The sequence below is a fragment of the Polypterus senegalus genome, chromosome 15 (genome assembly GCF_016835505.1).
Source record: "Polypterus senegalus isolate Bchr_013 chromosome 15, ASM1683550v1, whole genome shotgun sequence".
NCBI classification, from domain to species: Eukaryota; Metazoa; Chordata; class Cladistia; order Polypteriformes; family Polypteridae; genus Polypterus; species Polypterus senegalus.
The window spans coordinates 18,698,844-18,718,143 of NC_053168.1; the positions used below are offsets into that span (position 1 = coordinate 18,698,844).

The 19,300-nt window shown below is 40.2% G+C and overlaps 1 protein-coding gene across 1 annotated transcript in view; it reads left to right on the plus strand.

Moving 5' to 3' along the window:
* Positions 1-19,300, plus strand: part of slc6a3 (solute carrier family 6 member 3) — a 142,164-nt gene that overhangs the window by 104,196 nt on the left and 18,668 nt on the right. Inside the window, exons 12-13 of the mRNA XM_039737344.1 lie at positions 13,004-13,104; positions 17,647-17,814. Of these exons, the coding sequence (XP_039593278.1) occupies positions 13,004-13,104; positions 17,647-17,814 (269 nt within the window). The remainder of the gene's footprint in view (positions 1-13,003; positions 13,105-17,646; positions 17,815-19,300) is intronic.

Here is a 19,300-nt window from a genome sequence, read left to right on the forward strand (position 1 = left end):
CTGGTGTCCATTAGAAGGTGAACCCCTGAGGTCAGTTGATGTGGCACACATAGTTTCAAGTTCTTGGTTCACTCTTTACCATTAAGGCACAGTGGTAGCGTTGCTGTCCTGCTGTAAGCTAACGCCCGTTCACATCCCTGGCCCTCCCTGCATGGAGTTTGCATGTTCTCCCTGTACGTGTGTGGGTTTTCTCTCGGTGCTCCAGTTTCCTCCTACTGTTCAAAGACGTACAGTTTAGGTGACTCGAAATTGGCCCTTGTGTGTGTCTGGTGTGCGAGTGTGTGTGTGTTTGCACTGTTATGGACTGGCGCCCTATCCAGGGTTTGTTCCTGTCTCGCTCCCTTTGCTAGCTGGGATAGGCTCCAGCACCCACCATGACCCTGGTCTGGATTAACAGGTTAGGAACTGACATGACATTAAGGGTCTAATTCCCTGCACAAAATATTGAACAAAAATTGACATAAAGTTATGTTTTTTTCGGGTCTAAACATTCAAGAATAGGACGGGAACCTCAAAAACTTGGCATCAAGTGTGTCATATGTGTGAATTTTCTCGTACACGTAAGTCGGGATGCACCGGAACAACAACAAAAAAACAAGGGATTTCACAGCGTTCATAAGTATTTGGTAAATGGGAACGGTCACTTTCACTCTTCTGAGTTTGAAGGGCGTCCTGGAGCGTGCTGCTCCTTGATTGGTCAATCGGCAGTAGAGCGGCTTATTTCATATTGCTTGAGGTATCACAGAAATCAATTAATTAAACACAAACAAATAACCAACAAAAATATATTTGCTAACACATTTAATTATGTCTAATCACATTTCATGTTGTTATTCTTCATTTTCACATTTCACAGTACCTTTTTCGGGGTATTCATTTATTCACAACAACAACAACAACATTTATTTATACAGCACATTTTCATACAAACAGTAGCTCAAAGTGCTTTACATATTAAAGAATAGAAAAATGAAAGACACAATTATAAAACAAAATAAATCAACATTAACATCGAATAAGAGTAAGGTCCGATGGCCAGGGGGGACAGAAAAAACAAAAAACTCCAGACGGGTGGAGAAAAAAATAAAATCTGTAGGGATTCCAGACCATGAGACCACCCAGTCCCCTCTGGGCACAACTTTGCCTCAAATATTCCTCCATGTATTTCAACCCTAATATCATTCTTAGAGCAGAGTTTCCCAAACTCGGTCCTGGGGACCCCCTGTAGCTGCAGGTTTTTGTTCCAACCAGATTCACAATCGGTGATAGTAATCGATAACAGCTGATCTCATTTAATTAGCTGGTCTTTCATTACTCTTCTCTTATTCTGCATTCAGAAAAACAACAGTATGGCTTTTAATTTTATAAGACATTTAGAAATACTGTATTTCTTTTTTTCTTTCTAAAGGTATAAATGCTTAACTCTCTTCTGTTGTTTTTATTTTCTCCTTTTCCTGTGTAGTTTGCTCCCTTCATTTAACCCTAATAGTGACAATTAACAACAAGCAGAGCAGACACACAGGATGATGAAAGCTGCAACGACTTCGATGTCAGACCTGCTAATTAATAAATAATCAATTAAAAATGTGGCTGTAAATACTGTTAACAACTTAAAAAAACTACACATTCCCCATATAACTGTTTATTACATCCATCCATCCATTAACCAACCCGCTATATCCTAACTACAGGGTCACGGGGGTCTGCTGGAGCCAATCCCAGCCAACACAGGGCGCAAGGCGGGAAACAAACCCCGGGCAGGACGCCAGCCCACCACAGCTGTTTAATACATTTTAATAAAAATCTATATATATATATAGGTAGATGTATATATAAATAGAGGGCAGTTTGATAAATTTAGTAAATTTATATGAGATGGCACCACAGTTCACTTGGTGACATCAGGGCCATCTTAACAGCATTATAGGCCTACAACACCACTCACAGGAATAAACATTTAAATGGTTGATAAAATTAAACATGTATTTATTGCATTGGTACTTCCAACAAAATCAGTGTTTAACCATTAAAAAGCATGCTGAACAGCAAACAGATCTGTACACATACATGAACCAGAGGGTGCAGAGGTGACCGTGATACTAAATTAGAGGCGAATGCCAATGTCCACTTGTAACACAATGACAAGTAGTTATAGTTTAGTTTAGTGTTTATTTATTGACAGCAAGTCACAACATACATAGATTAGCGTGGGGCCGTTATGCTCATGGAGCCTCTGGGCAACTGCCCAGTGTGCCCACAATTTAAGACGGCCCTGGGCGACGTCACAGCTAGCAAGTGCCACTCTTCAAACTAGCTCAGGCCAAATGTCATTTTGTTTACATTCTACAGATGTTTGAAGCGATTCTTTCCAAAAAACACCGTTAAGCTTGATTTTTTTTACCATACTTATCAAATGGCCTTTGTGTTTGTGCGTGTGTGTGTGTGTGTATATATTGTGAAGTTAGCACTATCTAGCACCCGACCCAGCACAGACTCACTCCAGAGCCACATATAAAATGGCACAAGACTTTTATTTTCTTCACCTGTGGGGCACGTCTTCCCCATGAACCCCACAGTCCCACAAGCACTTAAAGATAAGCACCAAACACACAAAAGCACTCTCTTCTCAAACCACCACTCCTCCCTGGCAACCTCGTCCTTGTCCTCTTCCTCCCGATTCTGGCCCTTGAGTAGTGGCCGCAGGCTCCCTTTAAAGCCCTCCCAGAAGTGCTCCAAGTGGTGATTGGTCCAATTAGGCTGCACTTCCGGGTGTGGCTGCATTCCAGCCCCAAGAGGCTCATCCGGGTGGTGGCCATGGAGCCCAACAGGTCTGAGTCCTGAAGTCCCACACCTGTGGCCCCGATGTAACTCAGGAGGGCTGCCATCCCGTATTCCAGGGGATGGAGAGTGCATCCCATGGCTGCTGCCCGGATCCAGTGTTGAAGGGGCGTCCCGGCCAGGCATGGGACCCAGCCACCCGTCACAATATATATATATATATATATATATATATATATATATAAACTGCTCAAAAATTAAAGGAACACTTTGAAAACACATCAGATCTCAATGGGAAAAAGAAATCCTCCTGGATATCTATACTGATATAGACTGGGTAATGTGTTAGGAACGAAAGGATGCCACATCGTTTGATGGAAATGAAAATGATCAACCTACAGAGCCCTGAATTCAAAGACGCCCCAAAAATCAGAGTGAAAAATGATGTGGCAGGCTAGTCCATTTTGCCAAAATTTAATTGCAGCAACTCAAAATTGTACTCAGCACTTTGTATGGCCCCTGTGTTCTTGTATACATGCCTGACAACATGGTGCATGCTTCTAATGAGATGACAGATGGTGTTGTGGGGGATCTCCTCCCAGATCTGGACCAGGGCATCACTGAGCTCCTGGACAGTCTGAGGTGCAACCTGGTGGCATTGGATGGACCAAAACATAATGTCCCAGAGGTGTTCTATTGGATTTAGGTCAGGAAAGTGTGGTGGCCAGTCAATGGTATCAATTCCTTCATCCTCCAGGAACTGCCTGCATACTCTCACCACATGAGGCCAGGAATTGTCGTGCACCAGGAGCCACTGTACCAGCATAGGGTCTGACAATGGGTCCAAGGATTTCATCCTGATACCTAATGGCAGCCAAGGTGCCTTTGTCAAGCCTGTAGCGGTCTGTGTGACCCTCCATGGATATGCCTCCCCAGACAATCATTAACCCACCACCAAACTGCTCATGCTGAATGATGTTACAGGCAGCATAATGTTCTCCATGGCTTCTCCAGACCCTTTCACTTCTGTCACGTGCTCAGGGTGAACCTGCTCTCATCTGTAAAAGCACAGGGCACCAGTGGTGCATCTGCCAATTCTGGTATTCTATGGCGAATGCCAATCGAGCTGCATGCTGCTGGGCAGTGAGCTCAGGGCCCATTAGAGGACATGGGGCCCTTGGGTCACCCTCATGAAGTCTTTCTGGTTGTTTGGTCAGAGACATTCACACCAGTGGCCTGCTGGAGGTCATTTTGTAGGGCTCTGGCAGTGCTCATCCTGTTCCTCCTTGCCCAAAGGAGCAGATACTGGTCCTGCTGATGGGTTATGGACCTTCTATGGCCCTCTCCAGCTCTCCTAGAGTAACTGCTTGTCTCCTAGAATCTCCTCCATGCCCTTGAGACTGTGCAGGGAGACACAACAAACCTTCCTACAATGACACGTATTGATGTGCCATCCTGGAGAAGTTGGACTACCTGTGCAACCTCTGTAGGGTCCAGGTATCGCCTCATGCTACCAGTAGTGACACTGACTGTAGCCAAATGCAAAACTAGTGAAGAAACAGTCAGAAAAGATGAGGAGGGAAAAATGTCAGTGGCCTCCACCTGTTAAGCCATTCCTGTTTTGGGGGTCATCTCATTGTTGCCCCTCTAGTGCATCTGTTGTTAATTTCATTAACACCACAGCAGCTGAAACTGATTAACAACCCCCTCTGCTACTTAACTGACCAGATTAATATCCCATAAGTTTCATTGACTTTATGCTATTCTCTGATTAAAAAGTGTTCCTTTAATTCTTTTGAGCAGTATATATATATATATACACTCACCTAAAGGATTATTAGGAACACCTGTTCAATTTCTCATTAATGCAATTATCTAATCAACCAATCACATGGCAGTTGCTTCAATGCATTTAGGGGTGTGGTCCTGGTCAAGACAATCTCCTGAACTCCAAACTGAATGTCAGAATGGGAAAGAAAGGTGATTTAAGCAATTTTGAGCGTGGCATGGTTGTTGGTGCCAACAAAGAGGCCAAATTCTCAGTGTACATAATTTTTATATTATTTAAGAGATGCAAAAATATTGCATCTTTAGTTTTGAATATTTACTCTAAATTTAAACTTGTTAGAAAGTTTGATTAGTAGTAAATGAAAATGTGTTTCCCTTCGATGCTATTTCACTGACGAAGCTTAAGTTAACTAGTTGCTCCAAGTCTAGTTGCCAATTATAATACTCTCTTGGAAGAATCAGTGCCTTAAGAGACATGCACTTATTTGCATAATCAACAAATTATATATTCCACATTTTAACTTCAGATGAGATTTGCTTGGACCAGCGTGGATGTACTAATTAAACCCACTGGCATACTTAGTCATCTGGGGTATAATACAGAAAGAATTATACTATTTAATGGTTATTTGAAATGGTTAACTCATGTTGGGTGACTTTTATTTCCATGTCTGCAGCAAGATTTATTTTTGTGTTAAATTGTAGGATTTGCTGAGCCCATGATGATATACTATACAATTTGAATCTGTCCATTTACAAACTTGGCACAGAACAGAGAACAGTTTAAGGTGCATTTGGTAAAATCACACCAGACTTTATGCTGTGATATCATTATGCACACACCTAAATGAATATTAGCAATGAATGCAAAACAAACTCAAAAGTCAGGAGTTCAAGAAAGAGATTGTTTTTAATCTGTTATATATTCAAAAGCATTTTTGAAAACTGAATCAACAGTTTTTATAGTACCTTTACTGACAAGATAATTTGTATTTGTATATTATTTCATTTAGTAATTATTGTAGACCTGCTACTAGCGTTGTTGGCTATTAACAAAATGTGTTAAAGTTCTGTGAAAATGTTCCTGATCAGCACCACACTAGTTCGGATGGAATAGTGTGAGGTTTTTTTATGGTGGCTGGAATGCCAATTCTGCCACCAACCCCCAGGTTTTTCCCTGCAGGTTGGAGGGCCTACATGATGCAGATTAACGTCATACCCAGGATGGAGCCATTACAGGTTAAGGGCCTTGCTCAAGGGCCCAACAAAGTAGAGTCACTTTTGGCGTTTACAGGATTCAAACCCAGCAGTCTTCTGATTGCCAGTGCAAATCCCTAGCCTCAGAGCCACCACTCTGCCCAATATATATGAATGTAGGTCAAAAATTCTAAACTCAATGTGTACTTTACTGTATGAGTTACACACAACTTGAAATGAGACCATTACTTTGCTGCTTCTACAGTAAATCTCTCTATTATTAAAGAAAATCTTGAAACGAGACTTTTTACAAGAGATTTTGTCAAGTCCCGCCCTCTTCTTAACCATTTTTCAACCACGGCCATTTGAAAAAGTCAGTTTATTTATTAGAGAGACAGAAACGATATTCACTCACGGGCAGTTAAACATTGCATTGTCACGATATAACTCCAAACACGGAATAAAAATTCAGTGCGATATTGACTAAATGTTAATTAAAAAAATTATTACAGTTTTACAGTAAAAGTGTAAGTTTAAAAAGTATTTGCGTGTTAATTTCAAAGCAAAACAGAACGAAAACATATAACGCAACGAAAACCTCTAACGCAACATGAAACACAATTTTCTTTCAATTTATTACGTTTTACTATTTTTTACTATGGCTAGTTACTCGCTGTAATGTAAAATGGTTAGTTCTATTATGTATATGTAACAATTCCCATGAAAATAACAATCTGTTTAAATTGTACATCCGCTTCCCCATATGCAAGCGACAGATCCGCGATGTTACTAGTGTGTAGCGCCCACCCGGAGGTTGGCGAGCGAAGTGAGCAGGGGGCAGAGCTCCCTAGTTATTTATTAAACAATTCATACATTCTTCAGATCACATCAGCAATGTTAAACATGAAAAAAGTATACATGGTAGTTCCCAGTAACGATAAAACTTTCCCATTAATTAACCATTAAAAAAAAAAATCCTTGGATGATCCACAATATTTCTTTTTTCCACAAGATCATCAACCTTTTGTTTCCAGAGTTTTGTTACAGCTCAGGCTAGATTTACACTTCAAATTGATGACAAAGTTTGCCTGGTGAGAATTTTGACAAAACTGGCAGATACAGTGATCACTCACTATATTGCGCTTCGACTTTCGCGGCTTCACTCCATCGCGGATTTTAAATGTAAGCATATCTAAATATATATCACAGATTTTTCACTGGTTTGCGGATTTCTGCGGACAATGGGTCTTTTAATTTATGGCACATGCTTCCTTAGTTGGTTTGCCCAGTTGATTTCATACAAGGGACGCTATTGGCAGATGGCTGAGAAGCTACCCAATCAGAGCACGTATATTATTAAATAAAACTCCTCAATGATATACGATATGCTTCCCGCGCCGTGCTTCGCACACTTCAAAGCTCTAACAGCACGTATTGATTTTTGATTGTTTGCTTTTCTCTGTCTCTCTCTCACTCTCTGACATTCTCTGCTCCTGACAGAAGGGGTGTGAGCAGAGGGGCTGTTTGCACAGAGGCTGTTTGCCTAGAGGATACGGACGCTCCTCTAAAAAATGCTGAAAGACTACCTTCACAATGCTCCCTTCCTTGGGGCCGCTTTATCGCGGTGCTTGCATACTTAAAAGCCCAACAGCACGTATTGATTTTTGATTGTTTGCTTTTCTCTCTCTCTCTGACATTCTCTGCTACTGACGCGCACCTTGAAGAGGAAGATATGTTTGCATTCTTTTAATTGTGAGAAAGAACTGCCATCTCTGTCTTGTCATGGAGCACAGTTTAAACTTTTGACTAAAGGGTGTTATTTCATGTCTAGAGGGCTCTAATAATGTTAGAAAACGTATTTAGAAGGTCGTAAACAGGTTTTCTATGCTCTAACTGCGAAAATATTAGATTTATAAATAAAGAATCCTACTTCGCGGAAATTCATTTATCGTGGTAGAGTCTGGAACGGATTAACCGCGATAAACGAGGGTTTACTGTATTAAGAATATAGAACTTACAATTCATTCAGAATTTTGTCAAGGTTGCATATGAATTCTGTTCCTCTTGAAGGAATTTCATGTTAAGGCAAGGCATCTTGGGACTCCTCAGATTTTTTACACTCATCTCCCCTATGGATCTATGGCCGCACTCACCCTATTAAGTGTCATCCATGTAATGAATGATTTTATTAAATAACTAGGTTCCATCCATCCTTGAGATTAGTCTAATGCTAAGTATTGTGTACCTTGCTATGTGACCTTAGTCTCTAGAATTTGTTAACTTTCTTGATTTTTATGCGTGCCCATTTGCATGAAGGCTGGTTCTAAATAAGTAATGAACTATTCGCAGTCATTAGAATACTACACTTAGCATGTTCGGTTTTTCTGTGAAACACTTAAAGAGGTTCTGGTTTATATAAAAGAATGACTGAAATTATGTTTAACAAAAACAGATTAATGACTGTATGTAACGTGTTTAATTAATCAAAAATTCCCCTAGTGTACATAGCGGATAGGAAAAAGACCCATATCAGCAGTTCTAAGTTCTAAGTGTGCTCTTCTCTGTTTTCTTCCCTTCAGTTATGTCAGTTTGTGAAAATTAATGTTATAGTTATCTAGCAACATCCCAAGTGACATAATGTTGATTGGAGACACTAAAAAGTTTCAGTTCAGTTTTGAATATTCAAAATGTAGTATACATGCAAACGTATAAAAATGTGCATATGAATGCGAGAGTCCAAATGCTGTGTGCTCCAGTTTTCTTTCCACTTCATAAAGACCTAAATGTTAAGTCAAATGAGGCTTTTAAACAGGACTGCGTGAGTGTGTGCCAACCTCTGTATTGTGGCAGTCCAATGATGGATAATAATAATAATAATAATAAATTCTTTGCATTTATAAAGTGCTTTGCTCACTACTCAAAGTGCTCAGCAATTGCAGGTTAAGGGCCTTGCTCAAGGGCCCAACAGAGCAGAGTCCCTATTGGCATTTACGGGATTCGAACCAGCAACCTTCCGCCTAAGTTGTCTGACTTGTGTGTTTTGTCTTTTGTTTTTAGTACTGACAAAAATATTCTAACAAAAGAAGTCCCAATTCAGGTGGCATGCACAGTACCTCAGAGCTATAAAACATTTATGTATTTCTTGACAAAGACAAACCCTTGCACATGTTTCAATTCAAAGTGAACACAGGAACAGCTTAACTTATTTTCTCACAGTACTATTTGAAATACACTCCATGAGAAAAATGTTAGCATCCAGAAGCAGTACTTTAAAGTTAATGAAAGGTAAAAAGGAAGATCTATGTGAATATATACACAAATAATCAGATTTGCATAACTACAACACAGAAAGGTAGTGCATCAGTGATGACAGTACAGAAGTGTCTGCAGTGTAATGTTCAGTAGATGACAATCACCAAGATGAAAAATACTGAGACACCACAGACTATTACCAGATCGGCCCTGAAATGCACAGACATATTTATTGCTTGAATAAACATGGGTACATATTTACTCCTAGTACACCTACCTCGTGTCTCTGCTGTTAGGTCTACAGCAAATGCCTCAGAAACCATTAAGACACACCTTGATATGCTGCATTGGTTGCACCTCACCTTGCTTTGTCCTTGTACCCAGAAGGGGGCATTAGCTCGCTTGGAGTGAGTTCTTTATAATTGTGACATGTTACATAACCCGATTCTATATAAGATAAAATATAAAAATGCGATACCACTTCCTTAATGATATGGCACTAAGAAATCACATAGGAGAAATAACTTAGCTTTCTTTAATGATGTCTTATGCTGCATAACAGATGAAGGAAGCCAATGGCAAAAACCCAGTTTTTTGGGGGGGGTCCGATGTGTAGAGTCTGCCATTTTCTCCGCTGCATTGGAAGGATTTTCAGCATCAAATGACATTATCTCCTATCTGTCTGTCGGCTTCAAAGGTGTGCCGGGCAATGTTCCAAGGCTTTATACTGCATACTTTATACATTCATGTGCAGGCCCCCACTTCGGTGAATCAGGACATTCCAAACAAGGCAAAGAGGATACCGTTTCATGCTGACTTTGACACACAAAAATAGTATACAGTAAACCCTTGTTTATCGTGGTTAATCTGTTCAAGACTATAACACAATAAATGAATTTCTTTATTCTTTATTTATAAGTCTAATATTTTCGCAGTTAGAGCATAGAAAACCTGTTTACGACCTTCTAAATATGTTTTTTAACATTATTAGAGCCATCTAGACATGAAATAACACCGTTTAGTCAAAAGTTTAAACTGTGCTCCATGACAAGACAGAGATGACAGTTCTTTCTCACAATTAAAAGAATGCAAACATATCTTCCTCTTCAAAGAAGTGCGCATCAGAAGCAGAGAATGTCAGAGACAGAAAGAGAAAAGCAAACAATCAAAAATCAATACGAGCTGTTGGGCTTTTAAGTATGCGAAGCACCGCGATAAAGCGGCTGCAAGGAAGGCAGCAATGTGAAGGTAGTCTTTCAGCATTTTTTAGAGGAGCGTCCGTATCCTGTAGGCCAGTGTGTGAACAGCCCCTCTGCTCACACCCCCTCCATCAGGCGCAGAGAATGTCAAAGAGAGTGAGAGAGACCGAGAAAAGCAAACAATCAAAAATCAATACGCGCTGTTCGGGTTTTCAAGTATGCGAAGCACCGCACGGGAAGCATATCGTATATTATTGAGGAGTTTTATTTAATACGTAATACATGCTCTGATTGGATAGCTTCTCAGCCATCTGCCAATTGCGTCCCTTGTATGAAATCAACTGGGCAAACCAACTGAGGAAGCATGTACCATAAATTAAAAGACCCATTGTCCGCAGAAATCCGCAAACCAGCGAAAAATGTATAAAATATATATTTAGATATGCTTACATTTAAAATCCACGATGGAGTGAAGCCGCAAAAGTCGAAGCACGATTATAGCGAGGGATCACTGTACAACAGTTCTCAGTCTGACTGCCCGTTTAGCGGTTGTGACTATCGGTCTTGTCTTATAATGCTTGCCTAGCAGTTCTATATGGTGAACGCCTGTGCTAGATCTGGCTCTGTGTCAACTGTGCATGTGAATAGAAAAAGGCAGATTTATAAGATATATTTGCACTGAGTACAGTGACATATTAAACTTATACTCTTATTACAATTCTTCTTTCAGAAGAACTCACTATAAATGCCACTCACTTTATCACATACCTGTAGATGTGTGGCAGACTCCTCATCAACCTCTTTCCGGCGTGCCGTTTCTCCTTTGCCACTACAAATGTCCTCCCTTCTTTGTTTGTGTCTCCTCTATTTAAATCCCAATTAGGAATTTGATACAGATTTTAAGAGAAAATCAGAACTAAAATAAAATGTAGAACATCTTCTGGCAGTTGAGGGAACCACCTGGCATGGAGATTTTTTTTTTTTTTTGGAAACTTAAAGAGCATATTAATATCAGAGCTCGAAAGATTTAGTTTTAATTCTGAGCCCACTCACTTTCTATGAGTGCTTTCCATATTTTAATGTGAGTTTCTCTGGGTACTCTGGTTGCCATGTAAATCACAAAGACATGTTAATGCCAGGATTTTGCCAGAGCCTATCCTGGCAGCATCAAACACAAGACAAGGCCCACTGGCTCATACCAGGCCAGGTTTGTAACCGTTTTTGGAATGGTTTCATGGGTCATCAGAGGTTTTGTCAGATAGGGAAAGACCACAAAAACATCCAGGCTGGTGTTTGAACCCCGGAGTCTGATATTGAAAGGCATTATGTTTACCACTTTGCCCCTTTAGTAACGTTACTGAAGATTAAGTAGTATACACTGTGAGTGAAAAAAAACACACCAAAATGTTTTTCATCACATCTTCAACAATAGTCGGGCGATTTTGATAAAATTTGGAACATTGTATAAACTTGTGTCAAAGCCTGGTCAAAGCAGTATAAGATCTTACTTATTTATAAATTTGTTTGCCATGGATACGTGCGAACGCAGATGATAAAGTTTGTAAACAAGTTTGACCCTTGATAAATTTGCAGATAAAAATGAGTTTCAGTACAGAAGACCGAATTTTTATTAAGAATTTGGTTCTGCTAAAGGGTAACAGCAGTCGTCGACTGATAAAAGAGTTCCCACAGAAAGGTTGGAACAAAAACGGCCTCGATGTGCTGCTACGAAAGATTCGGTCGACTGGCACTGTGGACCGGCAACCAGGTAGTGGTCAACCACGCTCGGTGCGTACACTTGAAAACATTGAAGCTGTTAACGATCTTGTACTAAGTCAAGAAGACGCACCACAGACTCACAGAACAACTCAACAGATAGCTAGAGAAATCGGAATAAGCCAAAGAACTGTGGTTGAGATAATCCATAAAGACCTGAAGCTGAAGTGCTTCATTGAACCCGGAGTAAAAGTCAATGGTGCATACTACCGGGATGTCCTGCTGACACAGAACATGTTGCCAGCAATCAGACACATGTCAGGAGACTTCTTTGTCTTCCAACAGGACGACGCCCCAGCACACCGTGCACGGGACACTGTTGAGCTGCTACGTCGTGAAACCCCAGGTTTAATTGGACCAGACCTTTGGCCAGCAAACTCACCAGACCTCAAAACCCGTCGACTATCGAATCTGGGGTTTGATGCAAGACCGCATCTACCAGACTCCAATACGAGACATCGAGGACCTGAAGCAGCGCCTCATCTCTGTCTGGGCTGAACTGAAACAGAGTGTTGTTGACAAGGCAATTGATCAGTGGAGACCAAGGCTGAGGGCTTGTGTTCGTGCCAAGGGAAAGCACTTCGAACAACTTCTTTAATAAATCATAGAACACTTATTAAAATTACTGTTCCTCATCTTGTTGATAACTTTGAATGAAAAGGTAATCTCATTTTATTTATGTCAAAACACGAAGACTTAAGTTCAATAAGCTAGTGCAGCGATGTTGTTTGTTTGATGTGAGTAATTAATACAACTGTTGTTGGAAAACATATTACATACACTTTGTATCAAACATTAAGTAAATCAGCCGACTATTGTCGAAGATGTGACGAAAAACATTTTGGTGTGTTTTTTTTTCCACTCACAGTTTATATAGTGTGATAAAAGTAAAGATCAGTACGGCTGAGTTGTACTGAGCCTTGTGATTTATGTAACCTGTTAGAAGTCTGAGTAAGGTTTTTGTGTAATTCAGTACGTACGTTTTGCCTAATTACCTTTCCTGTTATTTTCAGGAGTAGCACGATTTAGTGATGACATTGAAGAAATGATTGGTCACAGACCTGGCTTGTATTGGAGGCTGTGTTGGAAGTTTGTGAGTCCTTGTTTCCTTTTGGTAAGAGAGGAACTTTACAAAGTGCTATTTGAAACCTACTCTCCTGATTGTATTTAGTGTAAGACGTGAAGCACCATAGCAAATAAGATAGGCGTAAAGCACATGTTTAATTCACTGAAACTTCAGTCTGTGGTATTGTGCAGACTCTTAACTGGTATGGATTAGCACACAGGTGTCGAACTCCAGTCCTGGAGGGCTGCAGTGGCTGCAGGTTTTCATTCTAACCATCTTCTAAACTAGTGACCATTTTTTGCTGCTAATTAACTTCTTTTGCCTTAGTTTTAATTAACTTGACTTGAACCTTTCTATTTGTTCCTTTTCCCTTAATTAGCAGCCTAATGATAATGAGACACAAAACAAGAGGCTGTGTGACCAGCTAAGCACAGTATCTGAAAATAAAGAAATGTGAAGGTCTCAGTAAGGTTAATCTGCTCAGGTCACCAAAACATTTTGACGGTTCCACAGTTTTGGAAATGTCTGCTGTGGCAGAATGAGAGCACAAACAAGCCATGGAATTAAATACCGGGTTTAATTAACAACAAGAATTGGCTCCTCATTAAGAAACTAGTTGGAGTGAAATTGGTTAGAGTTTGATGTTCCAATTTAGCTGGTCATCTGTCGGCTCATTTCACATCTCATTTCTGTTTGGCTCCCATTTAATGGAGAAAAGAATCAATTCAGAGGACTGAATCTTTAAAAACAGGACTATTAAAATTAAAGTTAATTAGCAGTGGAAACTGGTCACTGATTAGGAAAATTGTTAGAATGAAAACCTGCAGCCACTGCGGCCCTCCTGGACTGGAGTTTGACACCCCTGGATTAGCAGATGAAATTACTTTAGACAGCACAAAAGCCTGCAGTAGACTGTCCCTCTTGGACCATGAGATATTTCTTTGAATTAGTAATAGAAAGCCAAGTAGTTACTCCATTTGGGACCAGATACTATTGTACAGTATACAAAGAGGAAGTCTAGTTACACAATATGGAGTCATTCAAGCTGCTAGAGGGCAATATTCAATAGGAAAGAAAAAAAGAATTTGACTGGCACCAGTACAGCTCTGTGAAGCTAAGAATATACAGCGCTTTTAAGAGTATTTGTCAGTCAGTCAGTCGGTCATTTTCCAACCCGCTATATTCTAACACAGGGTCACAGGGGCAGGAGCCAATCCCAGCCAGCACAGGGTGCGAGGCAGGAACAAATCCTGGGCAGGGTGCCAGCCCACCGCAGTAAGAGTATTTGTCTTTATACTTATTTATGCCTTTATGACATCAGGTGAGTGATGACATGTTTCATGTTGGTTGAACACGCAGGTAAGAATTCATCTCCACACATCACGGCACTGGTGCGGCCACAATGACTACTACAAGTTTAACAGTAGCTCTAGAGCTCCCTCTACAGTCCACACTATGAAATGAGAAGCATCCTTCTCTAATCAATCTACACCAGGGGTGCCCACATTTTTTCGGCTTGCGAGCTACTTTTAAAATGACCAGGTCGAAATGATCTACCTACATTAAAAATGCTATATATATATATCTCCATATATAATCTTCATTTGGATCTTGATCTTTGTTTGTCCTCGAATGAATTAGAAGAAGAAGCACTAGATGGCAGTAGAGAGACAGCTAAAACATAGACATTGCATTAAGAATCTCCTCCAGGCTTATACTACTGAATAGTGATGGGAAGTTCGGATCATTTTACCGACTCGGACCTTTGAGTCTCGTTCAGCAAAATGAACGAATCTTTTTTCGAGTCATTTCGTTCAATTCTCTTTCTGGCTCAGACTGCATAGGTTAAGCTTATGGGGCTGTCACATGATGAACGAACAACTCGAACTCGAAGACTCGAGAGATGAACTAATCAATTCTGTTTCCGGCTCAGACTGCATACTAGGTTAAGCTTTATGGGGCTGTCACGTGATGAACGAACGACTCGAAAAACCCGAAGACTCGAAACATGTGAATCAATAATTCCAATACAGAAACTATAGGAAGTTGCGCAAATGCGCATGCGTGACTGAACGAATCACTCCCACGAGACGACTCATTCTTCCCGAGTCACATTAAAGATTCGGTCAAAATGAACGAATCGTTCAAGAATGACCCATCACTACTACTGAAGACTGTAGTACTCCAGTCACACCTCAAAACACAGACATTCAAACTAAACAAATTGTTGTGCTTTAAATTAACTAAAGAGATCTTCATGTAGATCTTGATCTTTGTTTGTCTGCGAATTCCACGCATGCGTAGACCACCTTCCAGTTTAGTACGTTGTTGTTACTCACGGATGTCAACAATGTGCCGGAATAACGAAAGGGGTGGTGGACAGTGTTACGCTGGTTAGCTCCTGAGGCAGGCCTGGTTAGAGAATGAGATTGCCGAAGATAAAAGGTACGTGCCTACGTAACATATGAATGAAAGAAAGACAGTGACAATGACAACGTAACAGCACGTTCCGGAAATTATTATTGTTACGTTGTAGCCGGCGAGTGCTGTGTGTCTCACAGTTGTACCGTGCTTTGCTCACATGTCAGTGAAGTGATCCCTATTTATGCTTTAAAGAGCCTGGATACCTATGTGTCCCCCTTTTATAACCACTGCTCCGTGTATATTGCCTTACTCTTTGGATTGCCACAAAGCAACCTGCGAGATTAGAGAAAGGTTGAGAAGACATTGTGAGAGGAAACGACAGCGTTGTGAAAACGAGACGGACTGTGAACGGACAGAAGCAGAAATGCTCCTACATCACCACCACATAATTATGATTCGGACAGTGATTCTGAGTAGGCCGTTCCTATCGAATCAATATACAAGGGTTTTATTTTGTAATTTGCTGTGCGACGAAGGGCCCAGTTCACGACTGACAGCCGCATTTAAACAGGGTGCCCTTCACAGACAACTTTAACACGTGCAACGTAGTTGGGCGCACATGGCTAGTATATATATACGGAGTATACTTTATACATGAAATGTATGTTGTCTTACCTTGCATAACTTAATAAACTTTATGGCACAATAACAATTCAACACATTTATGGTCACTACAATATTTGGATTTATTGACCCTGTGTTCGGATTCAGCTGGTTGGAAAATGGATGGATAATCGTCATGTTGGAAAAGGCTGACTCGCATAAATAAGTACAGCCGAATAATGCAGTCAAGGAGTTTTTTAATTCAGCCGAGTGAAAAATGACGGCTGTCCGATTAACTACGATTTAAGTTCCCTCTGCTTTCTTTTTCTCAGATCGCTTTTTGGAAGGAGGTCAGTTTCGTAGTTTTTATGAACAGTTCGAAAGTGCCTTTCCACATTTTCCTTCTTTGGAATAGCAATGATAGATTGACAGATCAGACAAACGCCCTTCGATTGTGACATTGTGAGAAAAAAAATCCTCTTCTAATTGCACATCCAGCCCATACCCTCCCCAAACATTTTTTTTATTCCCTTCTTTAGTCGATATAAATTGGAAGGTTAACTAGATCACAGCCGGAGTTTTAAAGTAGCTCGCACGTTTGATCGTGTGTGCGGGATGACCAGTGTGTGAGAAGAAAAGAGATCTCAGACTGGCCGCCCTGTATGTCAATCAAGTGGCAAATGCCGTAGGGAGGATATATGATAGACTAACGTTTAATTTTTTTTTATTTTTATTTTTTAATGCAACGCGATCTACCTGCACTACATTTGCGATCTACTGGTCGATCGCGATCGACGCATTGGGCGCCCCTGATCTACACTATGTAAATGTATTTTGATTCAAGCATCAAGTATCTTCAATATCAAATTTGTAATAAAGGTGCTTGTGGTTGCTAAAACGTGCTAAAATCTTCCCTTTACTTTGAAAGTAAAAGAGTAATGTTAAAGTTTCCTTTTTTTTTAAAGTTGCATTATTTTTCATGTCTGTGCATTTTTTTCCTGGACTTAATTTGTTCAAACTTGCTTTTGTGTGATGTGAACTTTTATTGTGTATGTCTTTGCATTTTCTTTGTTTTAATTTGTTTAAGCTTGCTTGTGCGTGTTACTAAGTGTTGTTGTGTATGTCAATAAGTTTTATTCCTGATTTTAATTTATTAACTTATTTTTCTGTTAGTGTCGGTGATGACTGTTTGCAATGCACTTTGTGACATTTTGTTTTGACAGGTGCTTTATTAATGCAATTTACTTACTACAAAGACACTGTTCACCCTTTATAGTTTGTAGATGGAAAAGCATCAAACTAAGAAACTGAACAAAGTTAAATGGAGTAATGAAACTTTAGAGAACATTTTTTAAAAAGTTGTTTTTATCTGATTATTTAGCTAGAAAGCTTATTCAAAGCAACTCAAACTTTACAAGTGCAGTGTGTACTGGTTCCATATTTCTGTATGTGGAATGCTGGTAGAATAAGAGCCTTATGTAGGGTCACACAGTAAGACAGTGGTGGGTTTAAACATTGACGTTTTTAGTGCAGGTCCTTAGTCACTACACCACTTCTCTTGTTCAGATGATTTATCCTGATACTGGACCATTACATTTTTGCCCTCTTTTTCTGTTTTTACAGTTCATGGTGGTTGTCAGCTTTGCAACCTTTAAACCTCCTTATTATGGAACATATGTCTTTCCAGTGTGGGCAAACATGATAGGCTGGTGTATTGCCGTATCGTCAATGGCACTGGTACCAATTTATGCCATTTATAAATTTGGTTCCCTGCCTGGAACATTTCGAGATGTAAGTATTTTAATGTAAATTTACTAACTTTACTCTGTGTATTACTGTTTTACCCTCCTGTTATCAAATTCACTTAAAGAGACTTCTCTTCCAAGAAAGTATTTTTGCTGCTGTTACAAACCAACCTTTGGCAGTCATGATCTTCATGGGCTATAGTGACCTGTGAGTCTTAAATGAATACTCCACCCAAAAATTACAATTTTTTGTATTTCCTTCCAACCTCTTCCTCTCTTTCTTTGGTCAAAAACATTTATACAGTATATACTAATAAAAGGCAAAGCCCTCACTCACTCACCCATCACTAATTCTCCAACTTCCTGTGTAGGTAGAAGGCTGTAATTTGGCAGGCTCATTCATTACAGCTTACTTACAAGAGTTAAGCAGGTTTCATTTTGAAATTTTACGCATAACGGTCATAACAGTCGACAACGTCCGCCATGTTGAATTTTCTTATTTATGGCCCCATCTTCATGAAATTTGGTAGGCGGCTTTCCTGCACTAGCCGAAACCGATGTACGTACTTATTTCGGGGTATGACGCCACTGTCGGCCGCCATATTGAACTTTCCAACGGTCTTTGTTACTTATGGGCCCATCTTCAAAAAATTTGGTACGCGGGTTCCCAACGCTAACTGAATCCTACTTACGTACATATATACGTCCATAGCCTGCAGCTCAGTCACCGTGTGAGGCAGCGTTGGGTCCCCCATCCCAACACCTCCCACGTTGTTGGCTGCCTGCCTATATAATATAAGGCCGTCCGTCTCTCCAATCTCTACATTCCCTTCCTTGCTTCGCCACGGGATTCATGTCTCCCTGTTGATAACTGCAGCATTTTTATTTAATCCACGGCTTCTCCTCTGTTTTATTGTTCATTTATTACGATTATAGTTATTGTGTAGGTATTTTAGACTTACTTTACATTGTTCAGGTAGCCATTTTCTTTATCGTTCCAACCGTACTCCCATTAACATGTCTATCGAGGTGATCACCATCGATCAAAGAACTGTCACTTAGGGAGTGGTTTCCATGCCCGGAGATGGCACCTACCTTTTCCATTCTCTGTGTTACATATTGCACGGCCATATCAGGCTCACTCTTGATATCCGGAGGAACATTGTGTCTTATGTATTGAATGACTGGGACAGGTTCAAGGTGTGGACTGATGACGGTACAGGAGATAATTAGACTACACAGGAGCACTAGAAGAGTGAAATGCTTAAGCCCTTCACCTATGGATCTGCATGTGAGTTGATGGCTGCAGCTGAATTGTTCGGTTGTCGCTTTCAAGTGTACAAAAATGGCCAAATATTTTACACCTTTGGACAAACGGCAATACCTCTTAAACATCTTAGATTGACAGGTGACGATTTCAGTAGTGGACACTTTGATCTTTATGAATGTTTAAACTCTCAAAAGCTGGATGTGAAGTTATCGATGAAACAGGTTGTATACTTACAACGCTTGACAGATGCCGAATGTCACTT